This window comes from Mobula hypostoma, chromosome 3, assembly GCF_963921235.1.
Source record: "Mobula hypostoma chromosome 3, sMobHyp1.1, whole genome shotgun sequence".
In the NCBI taxonomy this organism is placed as follows: domain Eukaryota; kingdom Metazoa; phylum Chordata; class Chondrichthyes; order Myliobatiformes; family Myliobatidae; genus Mobula; species Mobula hypostoma.
In genome coordinates this window covers 81,563,873-81,586,234 of record NC_086099.1, presented here as the reverse complement: position 1 = coordinate 81,586,234, position 22,362 = coordinate 81,563,873, and the positions used below count along the sequence as shown (strand labels likewise).

Below are 22,362 nucleotides of genomic sequence, written 5' to 3'. Positions count from 1 at the left end.
CCGACACAGACTGGGAGATCGTTTCGCTGAACACTTACGCTCTGTCCGCCAGAGAAAGCAGGATCTCCCAGTGGCCACACATTTTAATTCCACGTCCCATTCCCATTCTGATATGTCCATCCACGGCCTCCTCTACTGTAAAGATGAAGCCACACTCAGGTTGGAGGAACAACACCTTATATTCCGCCTGGGTAGCCTCCAACCTGATGGCATGAACATTGACTTCTCTAACTTTCGTTAATGCCCCACCTCCCCCTCATACCCCATTTATTTATTTATATACACATTCTTTTTCTCTCTCTCCTTTTTCTCCCTCTGTCCCTCTGACTATACCCCTTGCCCATCCTCTGGGTTCCCCCTGCCCTTGTCTTTCTTCCCGGACCTCCTGTCCCATGATCCTCTCATATCCCCTTTGCCAATCACCTGTCCAGCTCTTGGCTCCATCCCTCCCCCTCCTGTCTTCTCCTATCATTTTGGATCTCCCCCTCCCCCTTCCACTTTCAAATCTCTTACTAGCTCTTCCTTCAGTTAGTCCTGACGAAGGGTCTCAGCCCGAAACGTCGACTGTACCTCTTCCTAGAGATGCTGCCTGGCCTGCTGCATTCACCAACAACTAAAATTTGAACAAAGATTGGTTTAAGTCCCAGTTGAAAAAATGGACAAAACTTAATGTAAAAAATTGTAAAACATTTGAAACTTAGATGTATAGACGCCACAAGTTCAAGTATTTGATCAGGGCAGAAGAGATTAAGGATTACTGATGACTCTTATGGTGACTTTACACAGATAGTTTCTTGAAATGGTTTGGAAGGTTGAGAACATGTGATGGTTTCTGCAGAGTTACTGTGGAGAATGACATTGGGGCTAGGGCAGAGGCCAGCAAAAGATCCTCTGTTTTAGAGTAGACCAAACAAAATTGAAAATTGTCAGTTCACTTTTGTATCATGCCAAACACAGTCATTTGCTCTTTAAGGAACTCTTTACCTCCTTAGATTATAGTCATAGAATCAGGGCAATACAGCTCAGATTCAGGCCCTTTCATCCAACAATCCATGTCGACCATGATGCCCATCCATCTAGTCATACTTTCTTGCGTTTAGCTCACATACCTCTAAGCCCCGCCCTTTGATGTAAGAACTTAGTATTCTTAAATTATACTATTGTACTAACCTCAGCAGCTCATTCCATATACTCACCATCCTCTGCATGAAAACATTCCCACTCAGGTCTCTTTTAAATCCTTTCCCTCTCACCCTAAATCTATGTCCTTTAATTTTGGCCTCTCCTACCCTGGGGGAAAAGATAGTTATCATTAACTTTATCTGTGCCTCTCATAATTCTACACATCTCTACAAGCTCACCGATCATTCTCCTTTATTCCAAAGAATAAAGACCAAACCTTGTCAAACTCTCCCTATAACTCAGGCCCTCTGGACTGGGTAACATCTTTGTAAATCTTTTCCGAATTCTTTCCAGTTTAACCACATCTTTCATATAATAGTGACCGAAACTATACACAATACTTCAAGCACGATCTCCCCAATGACTTACACAAATGCAACATACTGTCCCATTTCCTATACTCAATTCTTTTGTTAAACCTCCATGCTAATCAAACCAAATTTTCTTCCCATTTTACCATGGAGTCTGTCAGGCTGAAGTCTGCAGTAATCTCTGTTTCTAACAGGGAGTGCGCAGCTCTCCGGTGAAAAATGATGTCATATCTGTTAAATAGGGGCCATGGACAATTCTGATTTGATGGAGAATGGACGTGAAAGCACAGAGGAACATCTGGAAAAATTTCTGAAACGCTTCTTCGCTGCTGTCGTTACTGCGCGTTTGGGAATCTTTCGGAGGGTAGGCCTCAAAATTCCCAGCCTTGCCTACTTTTGGCAACCGAGAAAGAGGTCGAATCGCTCGGACAGAGATGGCGCTCAGTACTCAATGTCCGAGAGCTGATCAGAGCTCGAAGTTTTCGGATGACTCAGAGTCAGATTGCGGTCGGCATGGCAGGGAGAGTTTTTCTTCTTTCTCCCGTCTGCGTGAGATGTGGGACATTTGAGAAACTTTGAACTTTACTGTGCTCACGGACTGTTCTTCATCAAGTTATGGTATTGTTACACTTTTAGTAACTATATGTTATAATTATGTGGTTTTGTCAGTTTTTTTTAGTCTTGGTTTGTCCTGTGTTTTGTGATATCACACCGGAGGAAATAATGTATCATTTCTTAATGCATGCATTACTAAATGACAATAAGAGGACTACGTGTCTTCATAATCTAGAAAAAATCAACAGCAAGTTTGAAAATGCTGGAATATACATTGAAATCTAGACATCTTTACAAGTGTTAGCGTCATACAGCAACACAACATGGGAACAGACTCTTTGACCCAATGAGTTAATGGTTATCACAATGCACATCCAACTCCTCCCAATTTCCTGCAATAGATGGATAGATAGATAGATAGATAGATAGATACTTCATTGATCCCAAAGGAAATTACAGTGTCACAGTAGCATTACAAGTACACAGATATACAAATATTAGAAGAGAAGTAAGAAAGAATTTAAAAAAAGTTACCTCAAACACTCTAACAGGAAGGAATCATCACTTCCCCAGCTATAGGTTGACTCATTATAGAGCCTAATGGCCAAGGGTAAAGGCTGATTTATACTTGTGCGCCAACTCGATGCCATAGGTACGGCGTCGCCGCGAACCCTACGCAGAGCCTATGCGGATCCCTACACCGTAGCCTGATGCGCACTTCTCCCGAAATGTAACTATGTGTCGCAGCAACGCAAACCGAAACAACTGTGATTGGTCCACCTGGTAGCATTGCATTTCCTCCTACGCTGCAATAGCTTCCCATTGGGCAACTGAAGGGCAGGGAAGGAGCTCTGGCTGCAATGCTTTCCATAAAGCTTTACAGACCTCTGAAATTATGGAGGACACATTTCGCTTTTACGAAAAAAGACGCTTGCTTTAAACTTGTTTATCCCGAGAAAGACTACCATGACCATGAAGCCTTGCACGGGCAGGTGTGTGCGCATGCGCGATGTGCGCGAGTTGCAGAGCGACGCAGACACACCAACGCACAAGTATAAATGGTCACGACGCATGTAGGCCACTTGCGTAGGTTATGGCGTCGAGTTGACGCACAAGTATGAATCAGCCTTAAGAATGATCTCATTTTACGCTCTTTGGAGCAGTGCGGTTCTCTTGGTCTGTTACTGAAGGTGCTCCTCTGTTCAGCCAAGGTGGCATGCAGCAGATGAGAAACATTGTCTGGAATTGCCAGGATTTTCTGTAGAGTCCTTTGTTCTACCACAGCCTCCGGTGTGTCCACTTTAACTCATAACAGAGCCAGCCTTTTTAATCAGCTTATTGAGCCTGTGGCATCACCTGTGTTGATGCCATTGCCTCAGCACATCACAGTATAGGCGATGTCCCTCTAAGACCTCACCCCACCCATATGTTCCTTAAACAAGTGCTTCTTAAAACAATACTATTGCACCTGCCTTAACCACTTCTGGCAGTTCATTCTATATACTCACCACCCCTTGCATAAAAAGTTCTCTCTGCAATCTATGATAATGTTCTTCACTATCAACAACAACTCCTAGTTTTGTGTTATCCACAAACTTATTCATCAAGCCCTGTACAGTTGTATCCAAACCATTTTATATAAGTAGCAAACAACAAGAGACTCAACACTGATCCCTGCGGCCATCTTCTTTCTACCTCTGAGCCAATTTTGAATCCACCTATCTAATTCTCCCTAGTTTCCTTGGGACCTAAGCTTCCAGACTAGCTTACCTTGCATGACCTCAAAGGCCTTGCTAAAGCCCAAATGGACTGCATCCACAGCCCTACCTTCAGCTACCTTTTTGGACTCTTCTTTGAAACAATGCTAGAAGGTTCGTCAAACGTGAGCAAAGCCATGCTGACTCCTTATAATCAGACTCTGCCTGGCCAAATGCTGGTAGATCCTGTCCCTCAGAAGTCTTTCCAGTAACTTTCCACTACTGACATCAGGCTGTCTGGCCTGTAGTTCCCTAGCTTGTCCTTGCTTCCCTTCTTAAACAATGGAACATTAGCCACCTTCCAATCCTGGGAATTTCACCAGTGGCTAATGATGAAGCAAACGTTTCAACAAGGGCCTCTCCAATTTCTTCCCTAGCCTCCCACAAATCCCGGGGAGATGCTCAGTCATACCTCTTCCCCAGTAATATGAATATCCTCCAAAACACCTCCCCTCATTTCTCTTATCTCTTCAGCAACTGTGATTTTTTTCCGTCAGTAAACAGTTATGAGAAAAATTCATTTGAAAAATCCCGCCCATCTCCTGTGGTTCAAGGAGTGGGTGGCCTACTCTCTCCTTAGTCACCAATTGACTCTTAATTCTACTGTGGAACCACTTGGGATTTTTCTTAAACTTCTCTGCAAGATCCATCTCATACCCTCTCTTTGACCTCCCAATTTCCCCAGTTAGAGTTTATTTCTTTATTTGTTGAGATACTGTGCAGAATAGGGCCTTCAAGCCATCCCAACGAGCAACCCACACTACCCAGCAATCCCTGATTTAATCCTAGCCTAATCATAGAACAATTTACAGTGACCAATTAACCTACCAACTGGTACATCTTTGGACCATGGCAGGAAACCAGAGCACCCGGAGGAAACCCATGCAGTCACGGGGAGAATATGCAAACTCCTTATAGACAGCGGCAGGAATTGAACCCAGATCATTGGTATTGTAAAGCATTGTGTTAACCAGTACCAAGTCAAGGTATTCATTTGATCCCAATCTCCTAAACCAGAGGTTTCCACACAGGGGTCCCCAGACCTCTCAGCTAATGGTAGGGCTGGTTGGGAACCCCTGTCCTAAACTCAGTGTATGCATCCATCTTTTTCTTGACCAGAGCCTCAATATCTCTTGTCAGCCAAGGTTCCTGAAACCTGCCAGGTTTACCTTTCCACCCTAACAGGAACATACTGCTCCTAGCCACTTAACAGCACCCTCTTAAAACCACCCATTTGTTTATTCCTTTCCCTTCAAACAGACTCACCCAACTGACCCCTGCTAGATGCTGTCTAATTCCCACAAAACTAGCCATGCTCCATTTAGGACCCTTACCTGTGGACCTGACCTATCCTTTTCCATCACTTTCTCAACGCTAATAGAATTATGATCATTGCAGCCAAAGTGCTCCCTGACTGCCACTTTAGTTACTTCAGTATTGTACCCTCCTGAGCAGTGCCCTCGATATATTGACTCAGGAAACTTTCCTGGACATAGTTCATAAATTCTACCCCATGAAGACCCTTAATTCTCTGGATGGCCCAGTCTGGGGAAATTAAAATCTACCAGTAATACAACCCTATAATTCTTACTACTGTGAGCAATTTATCTGATCTCCTGCTTTGGAAGCTGGGGGGGGGGGGGGGGTTGCTTTGGGGTTCCAACATTAAACGGTCATTCTTCTTTGGGGCACTCCTCTGTTTTTGTAGATGTTTGCGAAGAAGAAGAATTTCAGGTTGTATATTGTATATATTTCTCTGACATTAAATATACCTATTGAAACCTCAAGTTCTCCCTGACTTTTGAGGGGTATATAAAATCAGCCCCACTAGAGAGATCATCCCCTTCTTGTTTTTGAATTCTACCCATTTAGCATCCTTAAAGATGCACACAGTGCATCATCTCTAAGTACGGCTGCTACTTATCAAAAAGGATACGGCCACTCCCCACTTACCTGTAGCTTTAACACACCTACAGCAACTGTATCCTGAAATACATAGTTGCTATGCTGCTGTGGTGACCATATCATCTCAGTCCTCATTCAATCCATGCTCCGAGTTCATCTGCTTCACCTGTTAAAGCTTGAGCATTGAAATACAGTGCCTATAAAAAGCATTCACCTCCCCCAGGAAGTTTTTATGTTTTGTTGTTTTACAACTCTGAATCACAATGGATTTAATTTGTCCATTTTTGACACTGATCAACAGAAAAGGACTCTTTCTTGTTCAAGTGAAAACAGATCTCTACAAATCTAAATGAATTACAACTATAGAACACAAAATAATTGATTGCATTGTTATTCATCCCCTTCAAGTCAGTATCTAGTAGATGAACCTTTGGCAGCAATTACAGCCTTGAGTCTGTGTGGACAGGTCTCTATCTGGACACTGCAATTTTCCCCCATTCTTCTTTACAAATCTGCTCAAGCTGTCAGATTGCATCGAGTGAACAACCCTTTTCAAGTACAACCACAATTTCTCAGTTGGATTGAGGTCTGGACTCTGACTTGGCCACTCCAGGACATTAACTATGTTGCTTTAAGCTATTCCTGTGTAGCTTTTGCTTTATGCTGTAGGTCATTGTCTCGCTAGAAAACAAATCTTCTCACATGTCACAGTTCACTTACAGACTGCGTCAGGTTTTCCTTGGATTTTGCTGCATTAATTTAACCCTCTACCATCACAAGCCCTCCAGGGCCTGCTGCAGTGAAGCATCCCCACAGCATGATGCAGCCACCACCATGCTTCACAGTAGAGATGGTGTGCTTTTAATGATGTGCATATCATCACATACTGTTACACCAAACATACTGTTTGGTCTGATGGCCAAAAAGCTCAATTTTGGTTTCATCAGACCATAGAACCTTCCTCCAGCTGATTTAGAAGCCTTCTACATGCCTTCTGGCAAACTCCAGCCAAGATTTCAGGTGAGGTTTTTTTTTCCACAGTAGCTTTCTCTTTGCCACTCTGCCATAAAGATGCGACTGGTGAAGCAGCCGGGCAACAGTTGTTGTTTGCGCAATATCTTTTATCTCAGCCACTGAAGCTTGTAATTACTCCAGCGTTGTCACACATATGTCTCCTGGTGACCTTCCTCACTAGTCCCCTTATCGTACAGTCATTCCATTTTGCTCTAGGCAGATTTACAACTGTGCCATATTCTTTCTATTTCTTGATGATTCACTCCAAGGGATATTCAGTGACTTGGAAATTTTCTTGCATCCATCTCCCAAAATGTGCTTTACTATAACCTTTTTTCGGAGATGCTTGGAGTGTTCTTTTGTCTTCCTAGTGTAGCTTTTGTCAGGATACTGACTCACCAGCAGTTGGACCTTCCAGATACAGGTGTATTTTTAGTACAATCAGTTGAAACACTTTGACCACACACAGTTGATTTCGATTTATCTAAATGTTGTTGTTGTTGTTGTTGTTCGTCCTTCGTAGTCGAAGATGACCATGGCTTCAAAGTCAAATGGGAGATTGGTGGCTGTGGGTCCGGAGGTGACAGATGAGGCCAATCCGGGCCCTGAAGGCTCACCCACATGTGGGACACAAGTGGGTGGGTGCTGTCGTGGCAGTGGATGCTGCTCGGGCCTTGCGCACAGCACGCTTTCGTTGCGCCTCGATGATGCGCCTGACTTCAGCTGCACGGGCTCCTGTAGTGATCTTGCTGCTCCAAGCTGGACGGTCGAGGGCAAGCGTCTCCCTCGTGTTGATGGTTGGATTTGAAGTCATGACTTGTGCTTGACTTGCATTAAAGTGAGGGAGAGTTGCGCAGGTCGTCAGCCTCACTCTCTCGTCCCGGCCTATCTGGACCCAGTGGCAAGACATAATCCAGACGGCTGGAGATAGGTCAGGATGCAGTGGATGGCCAGCAGTGTTCTGTGTGTCTCACTGTGCCCTCTTATCGCTCCACGACGCATTGCTGAGAATCGCCTTTCTGCCCGTTGAACCAGTGATGGTTTCTTCTGCGCAGTTCGCTGAATCCAGGCTTCACACACTAGGTAGACAAGCCCTGAGTGTTGTGGGTCTACGGCAGTTCTTGCGGCGTGCTCGCAAGCCTCCCTACCCATTGTTGGGCATCCTCATCTGCCTTTGCAGCCGTTGGGAGATGTCTCCTCTTCCGCCTGCTCCGCCGTTGGGATGAACACCTTGGTTACTGGCCTATGGAAGTGGGCTCGCAGCTCGCCGCCGCGCTGGCTGTACTAGGCGGTGGGGGCGGGCGGCGGCGGTTGCGACGAGCGGCAGGCCAGCTCCAGGCCTCGAGCACTGTACTGTGCTAAATATGTGACTTCTGAAACCAATTGGTTGTACCAGTGATGATCTGATGTGTCATATTAAAGGGGTAAATATTTATGCAATCAAATATTTTGTGTTTTATATTTGTAATTAATTTAGAACACTTTGTTGAGATCTGTTTTCACTTTGACACGTAAGAGTCTTATTCTGTTGATTAGTGTTAAATAAGCCAAAGTAAATCCATTGTGATTCAATGTGGTGAAACAATAAAACATAAAAACCTATGGGGGGGGGGGCGCGGATTGAATACTTTTTATAGGCAATGTAAATGAAGTTTACCTGAATCTTCCTTTTCTGGTCTTCGCTGTGTCCCAGGCCACCCTGATTACCCTGATGTTCTTATTGGCTACTGCTTCATCACATGACTTTCTACTGTTTTATCACGTCTTGCTCCCACTCAGAGTCCCAACCCCTGCCAATCTAGTTTAAACCTTCACTTGTATCACCTGAAAACTTCCTCTTCTATAGATCACCTCAACTGTAAAAGAGATTCTAAAGCCCAAGAATCAAAATTCCTGCTCCCTGCACCAGCTCCTCAGATGCAAATTCATCTGGCCTCTCCTTCTATTTCTGACCTCTCTGGCCTGAGGCACTGGGGGTAATCCCAGAGATTACAACCATGATGTTCCTGCTTCTTAACTGCCTATTCTCATTCTGCAGGACATCATCCCTCGTTCGATTTCTACCCAACAAGTACAGTGGCCTCTGGCTGTTCACCCTCCTTCTTATCAGGTTAAAAAAAAGCATGAAATTCAACCTCAAATAAAAAGAGTCAGTTCTTATTCCTCTTTCATGTGTATGGTACTGACTGAGTTCTATTTCTTTATATGTCAGCTGCACATTGTAAATTGCCTACATATCATTTAATCTTAATTGTAGTTAGATGATATTGGAATTGAAATTGGTTTACTGTTGTCACATGTCTCTATCAAATAGACATATTTGACAAAATTAAGTGTATACAGTAGATGGCCTATATTAAATTAGGATACCCTTTAATCTATTTAAAAAGATCATATTCAAGAAGTGGGATGAGAGTTTAGCTAATGGGTACACATTAACAAACAAGATTTGTGATGAATATAATCTTGTCACCAATCTATGCCATCACCGTGCTAACTCAGTTTAACATATTAGAACCAAAATACATTTACAATACCTTAAAATGTGATCTCGCTTGCATCTTGATAGCACCTTGTGACATTTACTGTGATGAGAGTAATAACACTTGTCCACAGCACAGAAACAACATGCTTTAGATCTTTGGCCTTTTTAACTGGAGAGCAAGTGTCCATGATACCACATCAGCAGAAAAGCACACTGCGCCTGAGTCCAAGGAGTGAACCTGCTTTAAGGATGTACTTACAGAGCACTCATGCAAGACCTGTCTGGCTCAGAGTTCAAGCGAAGATCTCTTATTGCAATGTTTCTCTCTTCCGGTGACTCAAGCAATACTTTTAGAAACAGTAGACCAAGGGTTTGGAGGGACCTGAAGCCCTTTTTGATGAGTAAAATGTAAGTTGGTTTCCCTTTTTAGGATGAACCTCATACAACTACAGTAGCTGGTACCATTGTGAAAGGTGCTGGTTTCTCAGCAACTCATGTCATTCTTCATAAAAGACATTCATCTTTCCTTCAACAGAGAGGGAAATGAAAGGATCACTTCAAAATATCTGTCTGTAATTTGGGGTCCAAAGGCAGTCCAATGCAAAGAAGATTTGCAAAGACAATCAGAGTGCCATCTTCCAATCTACACTGTTACCTATAACCATTCCCAGTCTCTTCTGTTCACCCATTTCCATTCTTGTGCTTCTAGCGGCTCACCGCATCCACATTCATAGATCCCATGACACTAATCTGTGGCATATTAAGTGATGTTTGGTTCAGTGCACTGCTCTGAATTCCAATGCACTCTATTGGATCTATCATCATCATCATCCGTGAAAATAACAAAAACATTTAAAAATTGATTGACATTCTTTGCTGAGTAAGCAATGCCACTGAGAATAATAATAATGTTTCTGACCATGATATCAGAAAGTCAAAGCTCAGGAGGCATAGTGAAAGTGGAACATCAATGCCATGTCACTAGTCGTACTGGTACCACAGTGCAGTAGTGATTTTATGTCATTGCAATGTACTGCTGCCCCAGGAAATGGAAATTTCATGACATATGTGAGTAATAATAAACCTAATCCTGGTATGGGTCTCTGTTGTTGGGTGACAGTGGGAAGGGGGCAGGGAGGGAGTGTAAAGCACCAGAGAGACATCCTGTAATGATCGATAAACCAATTAAATGCTTTATTGGAATCAAATGACCTGGCCTGCTGCCTTAGGTCTGGGTGTGGCTGCCCTGAGACACCCATCCCCTGCATTCCTTCTCTGTCACCTGTCCCATATCCCTCCCACGGTGCTCCACCCTCACCATTCCCAACATCCTTTGCCCCGCTCCAAGTTGACATATACAGTACTGTGCAAAAGTCTTAGACATCCTGGCTATTACAGTATATATGTGCCTAAGACTTTTGCACAGAACTGTACATCACCATCTTCAGTCAAAATGATGAGCCTCAAGCGTTCATACAGCAAGAACATGGTACAATACCCTCTATGTGCAATCCCCGTGCTATCAGATTAAATTCAATATACTGTAACATTAACTTTCCATAATACTTTGCAAAATATGGCATATCGGTTTGCAACATCTTTCCAAAGCAGCAATAGTAATTCACACTGTGACAACCTTGAATTTACTTACAAGGTGCGCAGCTCCCACTCCATCTTGCTCACAGTTACTAGCAATCAGCTCTTTAACTGCTTACTAAATGCCAGTTGGCAATCCAGAGAAGGCATTGTGCCAAGTGGTCAACCTCTCCTTTTTCAGATTAATGAATTTATGAGGTACAAATCAAATCAGAAGAAACCAACATGAGTCTCCACTTTGAGTGACAGGCGGTACAAATAGAAACAAGTGAACTTTAATATGTTTGGATTGTTCCTGAAATCATAATCTTCTGATGTGCACAATTCAGTTTTTTCCTATTACCCTTTAGTCAGCAGCAGACATCAAATGGAAGACACTACAATTAATCTAACACATTACTCAATTTCACAGATGTAGCCAAGGTTTCAATCTGTTACCTGACACTAGTTAGGGAAAAGCACAACTGTGTAATTTCTTCTTTTCTTTTTGGCAAAAAGCATTTACTGAAGTCTTCAATGCTTTACATTTCTCCTATTTACTGTCCAGTGAAGTTCAGATAGCATTTTACAAAATCATAAATCTGTGATTTCATGTTCATGGTGTAAGTACCACTGCACTCTATTTTTCATATATTTCCTGATCTAACTCAGAACTAACTAAATTGAAGTCTAAGATCAACTTTTATGTTATTTTGTCCTGCAATATATTGGTTTAGGTAAAGATCATACAAAACACATTTATATCTGCACAAAGTGACCTAAACATATTCTTCCAAGTGCACAAGTATATTTCTGTAGGCCATAGGAATGGATTTTTTTTAGTTCATTGATTAACATGACAAATTAAGTGGTTAATTTCAACCAAATTTTGCATACTTCTGTGAAATTACATATTAGAACTCTATCAGTTCACTGAACTGAACTGAATATATTAATTGAAGTTCAGTTAATATATTACAAAAAAAGTGTGAGAAGCTTACAGTTCAATCAAGGAGTCCAAGTCAAGGAAGACATCTCTTGGTAAAGATTTGATCCCGTTGTTGGCCAAAGAACTGGAAATAAAATAATTCATTTTAAAACATTACTTTACTAGTTTAAATGCCTTCCAAGAAATTACTTGATTTTACGAATGCTGTGTTTTTATATAGAGAACTTGAGTTAAAATTGTAGTGATTTGATAACAATTTAACAATTACACCAACTTGAAGACTCACAGATGGATCAAATCTTTGAGTCCTCGAAAAGCGTGTCTTGATATGGACTCAATTTTGTTGTTTTCAATAAATCTGGAGACATGAAGACAGTCAGTTAGTTGAAATGGTTGAGTAGTTTGATTACTAAATCAATGAAGGAAATAGAAAACATAAAAGGAGAGGAACTCACAAATACTCAAGATGTGGAAGATCAGCAAAGGCATCATCCTTTATCAATGTAACTGAATCTGAATTCAGCAGCCTAAAATAAAAATCAGCGGCTTTTTATGGAACATGATATCACATTTGTATTATTATTTTTATAGCAATAGCATCCAAACAAAGACTGTTGGCATATTTAACTTACATATATTTATTACATTTATGCACATATTTATAAATATGTAATTAATATATGTAATAATTTTTAAATATGTAATAAAAGAATTAACAATAACTTGTGGAAAGAATGTGAATTTCAGTATTTTGTAGGTTTTGAAGCACAATAGCTTTGGAGTAGAGTTTTGAAGGAGGTTGGGACACCAGAACAGTGCAGCCTGGTAGATGGTAGTACTGAATCAGTGGAAGAGGCAGCTGAAAGCAGAGATCATTAAAAAGATGGAGAAATCAGAGGTCTGCATGTTTATTTTAGAGATGAAGTTGTAGCAGGCGAGCAAGAAGGAGTCAAAATTGCAGAAGATATAGACAATATACCCAAACTCAATGATTAGCTAGAACTCTAACACACTCAGTGGCCACTTTATTAGCTACTGTACCTCCTACCATTGAGCGTATGTTTATTGTCTTTTGCTGCTGTAGCCCATCTACTTCAATGTTTGACATGTTGTGCATTCAGAGATGCTCTTCTGCACAGCTCTGTTGTAGTGCATGGTTATTTGAGTTACTGCCTCCTTCCTGTCAGCTTGGACCAGTCTGAACATTCTCCTCTGACCTCTCTCAGTAACAATGCTCACCGGATTTTTTTTTGGTTTCTCGCGCTATTCTCTGTAAACTCCAGAGACTGTTGTGTACGAAAATTCCAGGAGATCAGCAGATTCTGAGATACTCAAACCACCCTGTTCTGCACCGTAATCATTTCACAGCCAGAGTCACTTAAATCACATTTCTTCCCCATTCCAATGGTCAGTTTGAACAGCAACTGAACCTCTTGACCATGTCTGCATGTTTTTATGCATTGAGTTGCTCCCACATGATTGGCTGATTAGATATTTGCATTAACAAGCAATGTACATAAATAATAAAGTGGCCAGTGGAGAGCATGATGGTTATGAGAGTTACTGTCAGCTTCCATAACATATAAGTACAAACAAAAGGCTAGCAGTTGAAGAATCATACTGTTCATCTCTCAGGATCACGGTGAACACAAACAAATGTCCAAACAGAAGAGACATGGCTTGGCTTCAAAAAGTTTTAAAAATCACACACACAATGATTAATACTAAGAAAAAACACTGGAAATGGCTTGAAGAATGCTAACAGAATTAAGTGTAAATGAAGTCTAATGCGGAAGATCAATGATCTTTATTGGAAAGAGGCTTGCTGTCAGTTACTTTATGGGTTGTGAATCTACCTCAAAGAAATATGGATGCAGAGTCATTTCACACTTATGGCTGGGAATCATGTAATTGGGCTGAGAAGTGGAGGCTAACGATAAGCTCTCTGATCTCAATAATGCCAAAGGAGAGGTGAGAGGTACGGTGCCTGTAAAAATTAGCCATCCCTAGGAATTTTTAATGTTTTGTTTTAGAACATCAAATCACAGTGGATTTAATTTGGCTTTTTTGACATTAATCAACAGAAAAACACTCTTCTGTGTCAAAGTGAAAACGGATCTCTACAAAGTGATCTAAATTAATTACAAATATAAAACACAAAGTAATTGATTGTGTAATATTCAACCCCTCTTCAAGTCAGTATTTAGTAGATGCACCTTTTACAGCAATTACAGCCTCTGGGGGAGGTGGGACCAGTAACGTCCAGATGGTCTACATCTGAGCAGGGCCGGGATCAATATCCTAGGGAGATTGTTTGCGAGTGTTGTAGGGGAGGTGTTAAACTAATATGGCTGGGGGATGGGAACCCACACAGAAAAGAAGAGGGAAGTGATGCAGAGACCAAAGCTAGAGTTAGTGAAGAAAAAACAAAGAGTAGAGTACATGAAAGTAAAAAGCAAAAATCGCATGGGTCACTAGATTCTAAAAGGACAATGAGTATAAGGGCACTTTATCTAAATGCCCATAGTATTAGAAACAAGGTTAGTGAACTTGTGGCACAGATCAGTACCAAGGCATATGATTTAGAGGCCATTACAGAAATCTGGTTGCAAGGGGGAGATGACTGGGAATTAAATATCCAAGGGTATCAGGTAATATGGAAAGATAGGCAGTAAGGCAAAGGAGGTGGGGTGGCACTCTAGATTAAGGATGAGATCAGGGCGATTGTGAGAGATGGTATAAGATCTATGGAGCAGAATGTTGAATCCATCTGGGTAGAGATTAAGAATAGTAAAGGGGGAAAAAAATCACTGGTCAGTGTTGTCTATAGGCCACTTAATAAAAATATTTCAGTGATAGAGGCGATTAACCAAGAAATAACCAAGGCTTGTAGGAACGAAACGGCAGTTGTCATGGGAAATTTTAATTTCCACATAGATTGGGTGAATCAGGTTGGTCAAGGAAGTCTTGAGGAGGACTTTATAGAATGCATCCGTGATGGCTTTCTTGAGCAGCATGTTAGTGAATCTACAAGGGAAAATGCTATCTTAGATCTAGTCCTGTGCAATGAGACAGGTAGGATTAACGATCTTGTAGTCAGGGATCCTCTTGGAAAGAGTGATCATAGTATGATTGAATTTCACAGCCAGATGGAGGATGAAATAGTTAGATCTAAAACTAGTGTATTATGCTTGAACAAGGTAGACTACAACAGGATGAGGGAGGAGTTGCGTAATGTGGATTGGGAGCACAGGCTATTTGGTAGGACAGTTGAGGAACAGTGGATACTTTCAAAGAGATTTTTCACAGTGCTCAACAGAAGTATATTCCAGTCAAAAGTAAAGACAGTAAGTGTGGGAAGAGCCAGCCTTGGATAACTAAGGAAATAAAAGATAGTATCAAATTAAAAGCTCATGTGTACAAAGTTGCAAAGAGTAGTGAGAGACTGGAGGATTGGGAAAACCTTAAAAAGCAACAAAGAACAACTAAACAAGAAATAAGGGAAGATAAGAGTATAAAAGTAAATTAGCACAAAATATAAAAACAGACAGCAAAACTTTTTATAAATATATAAAGCGGAAAAGGGTGGCTAAAGTCAACATAGGTCCCTTGGAAGGCGAGAAGGGGAAATTGGTATTGGGTGATAAGGAAATGGCTGAGGCATTGAATGACTATTTTGTGTCGGTCTTCATGGTGGAGGACACATCTATGCCAAAGAAGGATGTTATGGACGAAATGGGAGGTGAGCACCTCAATAAAATCACTAACTAAAAAGATAGTGATGAGCAAATTAGAGGGCCTGAAGGTAGATAAGTCCCCTGGTCCAGATGGGATGCATCCCAGGGTGCTGAGGGAATTGGCTGAGGTTATAGTAGACGCATTGGTAATCATTTACCAAAATTCTCCGGACTCTGGGCAGGTCCCGGTGGATTGGAAGACAGCAAATGTCACGCCACTTTTTAAAAAAGGATGTAGGCAAAAGACAGGCAACTACAGGCCAGTTAGCTTAACATCTGAAGTCAGGAAAATCCTTGAAGCGGTCATTAAGGAAAAAATAGCAAAACATTTAGAAAGGAGTGGTTCCATTAGACAGACGCAGCATGGATTCAGAAAGGGCAGGTCCTGTTTGACAAACTTACTGGAGTTCTTTGAGGACATAATGAGTGCAGTGCATAGAGGGGAACAGGTGGATGTTGTATTCTTGGATTTCCAGAAGGCATTCGATAAGATGCCACACAAGAGACTTATAAATAAGATACAGATGCATGGAGTCGGAGGAAGTGTATTGGCACGGATAGTGGATTGGTTAACCAATAGAAGGCAGAGAGTTGGTACAAATGAGTGCTTCTCCGGTTGGCAGTCAGTGGTGAGTGGGGTGCTGCAGGGGTCGGTGCTGGGCCCGCAGCTGTTTACCATTTACATTGATGATTTGGAAGAGGAGACTGAGTGTAGTGTAGCAAAATTTGCTGATGACACTAAACTGAGTGGAAAAGCAAATTGTACAGAGGATGTGGATAGTTTGCAGAGGGATATAGATAGGTTAAGTGAGTAGGCCAAGGTCTGGCAGATGGAATACAGCGTTGGTAAATGTGAGATCATCCACTTTGGAAGGAATAATAGAAGAGCAGATTATTATTTAAATGGTGAAAGATTGCAGCATGCTGTTGTGCAGAGGGACTTGGGAGTGCTTGTGCATGAATTGCAAAAAGTTGGCTTGCAGGTACAACAGGTTATTAAGAAGGCAAATGGAATGTTGGCCTTTATTGTTAGAGGGATTGAATTCAAGAGCAGGAAGGTCATACTGCAACTATACAGGGTACTGGTAAGGCCACACCTGGAGTATTGTGTGCAGTTCCTGTCTCCATACTTGTGAAAGGATATACTGGCTTTGGAGGCAGTGCAGAGGAGGTTCACCAGGTTGATTCCAGAGATGAAGGGGTTAACCTATAAAGAGAGATTGAGTCACCTGGGGCTATACTCTCTGGAATTCAGAAGAATGAGGAGATCTTATAGAAACATACAAAATTTTGAAAGGGATAGATAAGATGGAAGTAGGAAAGTTGTTTCCATTGGTAGGTAAGACCAGAACTAGGGGATATTGCCTCAAGATTCAGGGGAGAAGATTTAGGGTGGAGATGAGGAGAAACTGTTTTTTCCCGGAGAGTGGTGAATCTGCGGAATTCTCTGCCCAGGGATGCAGTTGAGGCTTCTTCACTAAATATATTTAAGATACAGTTAGATAGATTTTTACATAGGAGGGGAATTAAGGGTTATGAGGAAAAGGCAGGTAGATGGAGCTGAGTTTACGGACAGATCAGCCAAGATCTTATTGAATGGCGGGGCAGGCTTAATGGGCCAGATAGCCTACTCCTGCTCCTATTTCTTATGTTCTTATGATCTTATGAATCTGTGTGGATAGGTCTCTATTAGTTTTACACATCTGGACACTGCAATTTTTCCCCATTTTTCTTTAGAAAACCACTCAAGCTCTGTCGGATTGCATGGAGATTGTGAGTGAACAGTCCTTTTCAAGTCCAGCCACAAATTCTCAATTGGACTGAGGTCTGGACTCTAACTTGGCTACTCCAGGACATTACCTTTGCTGTTTTTAAGCCGTTCCTGTGTAGCTTTGGCTTTATGCTGTGGGTCATTGTCTTACTGGAAAACAACCCTTTTCCAAGAGACAGTTCTCTTGCAGACTGCATCAGGTTTCCTCCAGGATTTCCTGTATTTTGCTGCATCCATTTTACCTTCTACCTTCACAAGCCTCCTAGGGCCTGCTGCAGTGAAGCATCCCCACAGCATGATGCAGCCACTACTATGCTTCAGAGTAGGGTTTTTTTTTTGATGACATGCGGTGTTTGGCTTACACTGAACATAGCGTTTAGTCTGATGGCCAAAAAACTCAATTTTGGTTTCATCAGACCATAGAACCTTTTTCTAGCTGACTTCAGAGTCTCCTACATGCCGTCTGACAAACTCCAGCCAACATTTCATGTGAGTTTTTTTCAACAGTGGCTTTCTCTTTGCCACGCTCCCATATAGCCGCAACTGGTGAAGCACCTGGGCGACAGTTGTTGTATTTGCAGTCTCTCCCATCTCAGCCATTGAAGCTTGTAACTCCTCCAGTGTTGCCATAGATCTCCTGGTGGCCTCCCTCACTAGTCCCCTTCTTGCACAGTCACTGTTTTTGAGGATGGCCTGCTCAAGGCAAATTTACCGCTGTGCCATACTCTTTCCATTTCTAGATGATTGACTTAACTGTACTCCAAGAGATATTCAGTGATTTGGAAATTTTCTTGTGTCCATCTCCTAGCTTGCACTCTTCAATAACCTTTTTTTGGAGTTGCTTGGAGTGTTTCTTTGTCTTCATGGTGTAGTTTTTACCAGAAAACTCACTCACCAGCAGTGGGACCTTTCTAGATACAAGTGTATTTTTACTACAATCAATTGAAACACTTTGACTGTACATAGGTTCCAAAAACAGAATCCTATTTAACTAATAATGTGACTTCTAAAACCAATTGGCTACACCAGTGATGATTCAGTGCGTCATATTGGGGGGAGAGGGGGGAAGGTGTGGATACTTAAGTAATCAATTATTTTGTGTTATATTTATGTTTATAAACATGTTATAATCAGCACACCAATCGTGAGTTGGAGAGCAGGGAAGGTTCGGGCAGAAAAGGAAGACACTGCCTAGCAGAATGGTCATCTATGGAGCGGTCTGAGTCCAAGTGGTAGGGCTTTGGCTTATTTGGGCTTTAGCAAGGTAAGTGGGTAGGTGGACTATGTTTTTCCCTTGCGTTTTCTTTCTGGAGGAATAGAGAGCTTGTCTGTAGGGTTAGTACTTTGCTCCGGGTGTCAGATGAGGGAATCCTGGGAATCATCCGGTCTCCCAGTTGGCCACATCTGTGCCTGGCGCACCAAGATGCAGCTCCTGAGAGACCGTGTTAGGGATCTGGAGCTGCGGCTTGATGACCTACAGCTTATTAGAGAAAGTGAGCTGGAGATAGATAGGAGCTACAGGGAGTTAGTCACCCGAGCCTGCAGGAGTTAGACAAGTGGGTGACTGTCAGGGAAGGGAAGGGAAGAGTTCAGATAGTAGAGAGCACCCCTGTGGACATCCCTCTCAGTAATCGTTATCTTGTTTTAGATGCTGTTGAGGGGAATGACCTGACAGAGGACGACCACGGCGATCGGGTCTCTGGCACTGAGCCTGGTTCTGAGGTGCAGAAGAGAGAGAAGAAAATGAGGATTGTGGTAGACATAGGGGATTCCACAGTGAGAGAAACAGACAGGAGGTTCTGTTAGCCCGATAGAGGTACCCGCATGGTGTGTTGGCTCCCAGGTGCCAGGTACGGGATGTCTATGATCGGGTGCAGAGTATTCTGAAGGGAAAGGGTGAACAGCCAGAAGTCTTGGTACGCGTTGGTACCAATGACATAGGTAGAAAAAGGGAGGATGTCCTGAAAAGAGAATTCAGAGAACTGGGTAGGAAGCTAAAAAGCAGAACCTCCAGGGTAGTAATCTCAGGATTGTTGTCTGTGCCATGTGCTAACGAGTGCAAGAATAGCATGATCAGGCGTATTAATGTGTGGCTGAGAGACTGGTGTAGGGGGCAGGGCTTTGGGTTCCTGGATCATTGGGGCCTCTTCTGGGGGAGATACGACCTGTAGAAAATGGGCTGGTTACACCTGAACCCAAAGGGGTCCAATATCCTAGCAGGCAGGTTTACTAGAGCTGTTAAGGAGGGTTTAAACTAATTTGGCAGGGGGATAGGAACCACAGTGATAGGGCTGAGAAAGGGGAAAACAGAAATAAATTGAAGATAGCGTGCAACAGAGATGACAGGAAGGACAGGCAGGAGATGAGGCATAATCACAGCCTGTGGGATGATTTACAACAGAAAACAACAAATGCTGGACTGAAAGTGTTATATTTGAATGCACGCAGCATAAGAAATAAAATGGACGACCTTGAAATTCAGCTACAGATTGGCAAGTATGACGTTGTGGACATCTCTGAAACATGGCTAAAGGATGGCTGCCATTGGGAATTGAATGTCCTAGGATATACGGTGTATCGGAAAGATAGATTAGTAGGCAGAGGGGGTAGTGCGGCCCTGTGTATAAGAAATAATATTAAATCATTAGAAAGGATGACATAGGATCGGAAGGTGTAGCATCTCTATGGGTTCTGTTAAGAAATGGCAAGTGTAAAAGGACCCTAATGGCAGTTGTATACAGGCCTCCAAACAGCAGCTGGGATGTGGATTACAAATTACAGTGGGTTAGAAAAGGCGTGTCAGAAGAGCAATATCATGATAATCGTTGGGGATTTTAACATGAAAGTGGATTGGGAAAACCAGGCCAGTACTGGACCTCAAGAGTGAGAATTTGTAGAATGTCTAAGGGATGGCTTTTTAGAACAGCTTGTTGTTGTGCCCACTAGGGGATTGGCTGTGCTGGATTGGGTGCTGTGTAATGATCTGGAGGTGATAAGAGAGCTTAAGGTTAAGGAACCCTTAACCTTAAGTGATCACAATATGATTGAGTTCACTTTGAAATTTGAGAAGGAGAAACTAAATACCAATGTGTTGGTATTTCAGTGGAATAAAGGAAATTGCAATGGCAGGAGAGGGGAACTGGCCAAAGTTAACTGGAAAGGGTCCCTAGCAGGAAGGACAGCAGAGCAGCAATGGCTGGAGTTTCTGCGAAAAATGAGGGAGGTACAAGACAGATATATTCCAAAGAAGAAGAAATTTTTGAATGGAAGAAGGACACTACCATCACTGACAAGTGAAGTCAGACCCAAAGTAAAAGCAAAAGGGAGGCCATACAAGGAAGCCTATGCTAGTGGGAAGATAGAGGATTAAGAAGCTTTTAAAACTTGTAGAAGGAAACTAAGAAGGTCATTAGGAAGGAAAAGATGAATTATGAAAGGAAGCTGGTGACTAATATCAAAGAAGATACTAAAAGCTTTTTTAAGTATATAAGTGGTAAAAGAGAGTTGAGGGTGAATATAGGACCAATAGAAAAAGATGCTGGAAATATTGTAATGAGAGATGCAGAGATGGCAGAGGAACTGAATGCATATTTTGCATCAGACTTCACAATGGAAGACATCTTCAGTATACTGGTCATTCAAGAGTGTCAGGGACGTGAAGTATGTGCAGTGAAAATTATGACTGAGAAGGTGCTCAGGAAGCTTTATGGTCTGAGGGTAGGTAAATCTCCTGGGCCTGATGGAATGCACCCTTGGGTTCTGAAGGAAGTAGCTGGAGAGATTGCGGAGGCATTAACAATGATCTTTGAAGAATCAATAGACTCTGGCGTTGTACCAGATAACTGGAAAATTACAAATGTTACTCCATTATTTAAGAAGGGTGGGAGGCAGCAGAAAGGAAACTATAGACCTGTTAGCCTGACATCAGTGGTTGGGAAGTTGTTGGAATCAATTGTTAGGGATGAGATTATGGAATACCTGGAGGCACATGACAAGATAGGCCAAAGCCAGCATGGTTTCCTGAAAGGAAAATCCTGCCTGACGGACCTACTACAATTTTTTGAGGAAATTACAAGCAGGGTAGACAAAGGAGATGCAGTAGATGTGGTGTACTTGGATTTTCTGAAGGCCCTTGACAAGGTGCCGCACATGAGGCTGCTTGGCAAGATAAAAGCCCATGGAATTACAGGGGAGTTACTAGCATTGGTGGAGCATTGGCTGATTGGCAGAAAACAGAAAGTGGGAATAAAGGGTTCCTATTTTGGCTGGCTGCCAGTTACCAGAGGAATTCCACAGGGGTCAGTGTTGGGACCACTGCTTTTCACAACGTATGTCAATGAGTTGGACTATGGGACTAATGGATTTGTGGCTAAATTTGCCGATGATACAAAGATCGGTGGAGGAACGGGTAGTGTTGAAGAAACATAGAGCCTGCAGAGAGATTTAGATAGTTTAGGGGAATGGACAAAGAAGTGGCAAATGAAATACAATGTTGGAAAGTGTATGGTCACGCATTTTGGTGGAAGAAATTAATGGGCAGACTATTATTTAGATGGGGAGAGAATTCAAAATGCAAAGATGCAAAGGGACTTGGGAGTCCTTGTGCAGGATACCCCAAAGGTTAACCTCCAGGTTAAGTCAGTGGTGAAGAAGATGAATGCAATGTTGGCATTCATTCCTAGAGGTAGAGAATATAGGAGCAGGGATGTGATGTTGAGGCAGTTGTACAAGGCCTTGGTGAGACCACACCTGGAGTATTGTGTGCAGTTTTGGTCCCCTAATCTGAGGAAAGACATCCTTGCCATACAGGGAGTACAAAGAAGGTTCACCAGATTGATTCCTGGGATGGCAGGACTTTCATATGATGCAAGAGTGGATGAACTAGGCTTATACTCGTTGGAATTTAGAAGATTGAGGGGGGATCTGATTGAAACGTATAAAATCCTAAAGGGATTGGACAGGCTAGATGCAGGAAGATTGTTCCCGATGTTGGGGAAGTCCAGAACGAGGGGTCACAGTTTGAGGATAAAGGGGAAGCCTTTTAGGACCGAGATTAGGAAAAACTTCTTCACACAGAGAGTGGCGAATCTGTGGAATTCTCTGCCACAGGAAACAGTTGAG

General features: G+C 42.4%; 1 protein-coding gene across 1 annotated transcript in view; it reads right to left on the bottom strand.

Moving 5' to 3' along the window:
• lgi2a (leucine-rich repeat LGI family, member 2a) overlaps positions 1-22,362 on the bottom strand; it is a 72,042-nt gene that overhangs the window by 39,648 nt on the left and 10,032 nt on the right. Inside the window, exons 3-5 of the mRNA XM_063042160.1 lie at positions 12,189-12,260; positions 12,020-12,091; positions 11,786-11,857 (exon numbers count right to left, since the gene is read on the bottom strand). Coding sequence (XP_062898230.1) covers positions 11,786-11,857; positions 12,020-12,091; positions 12,189-12,260 — 216 coding nt within the window. The remainder of the gene's footprint in view (positions 1-11,785; positions 11,858-12,019; positions 12,092-12,188; positions 12,261-22,362) is intronic.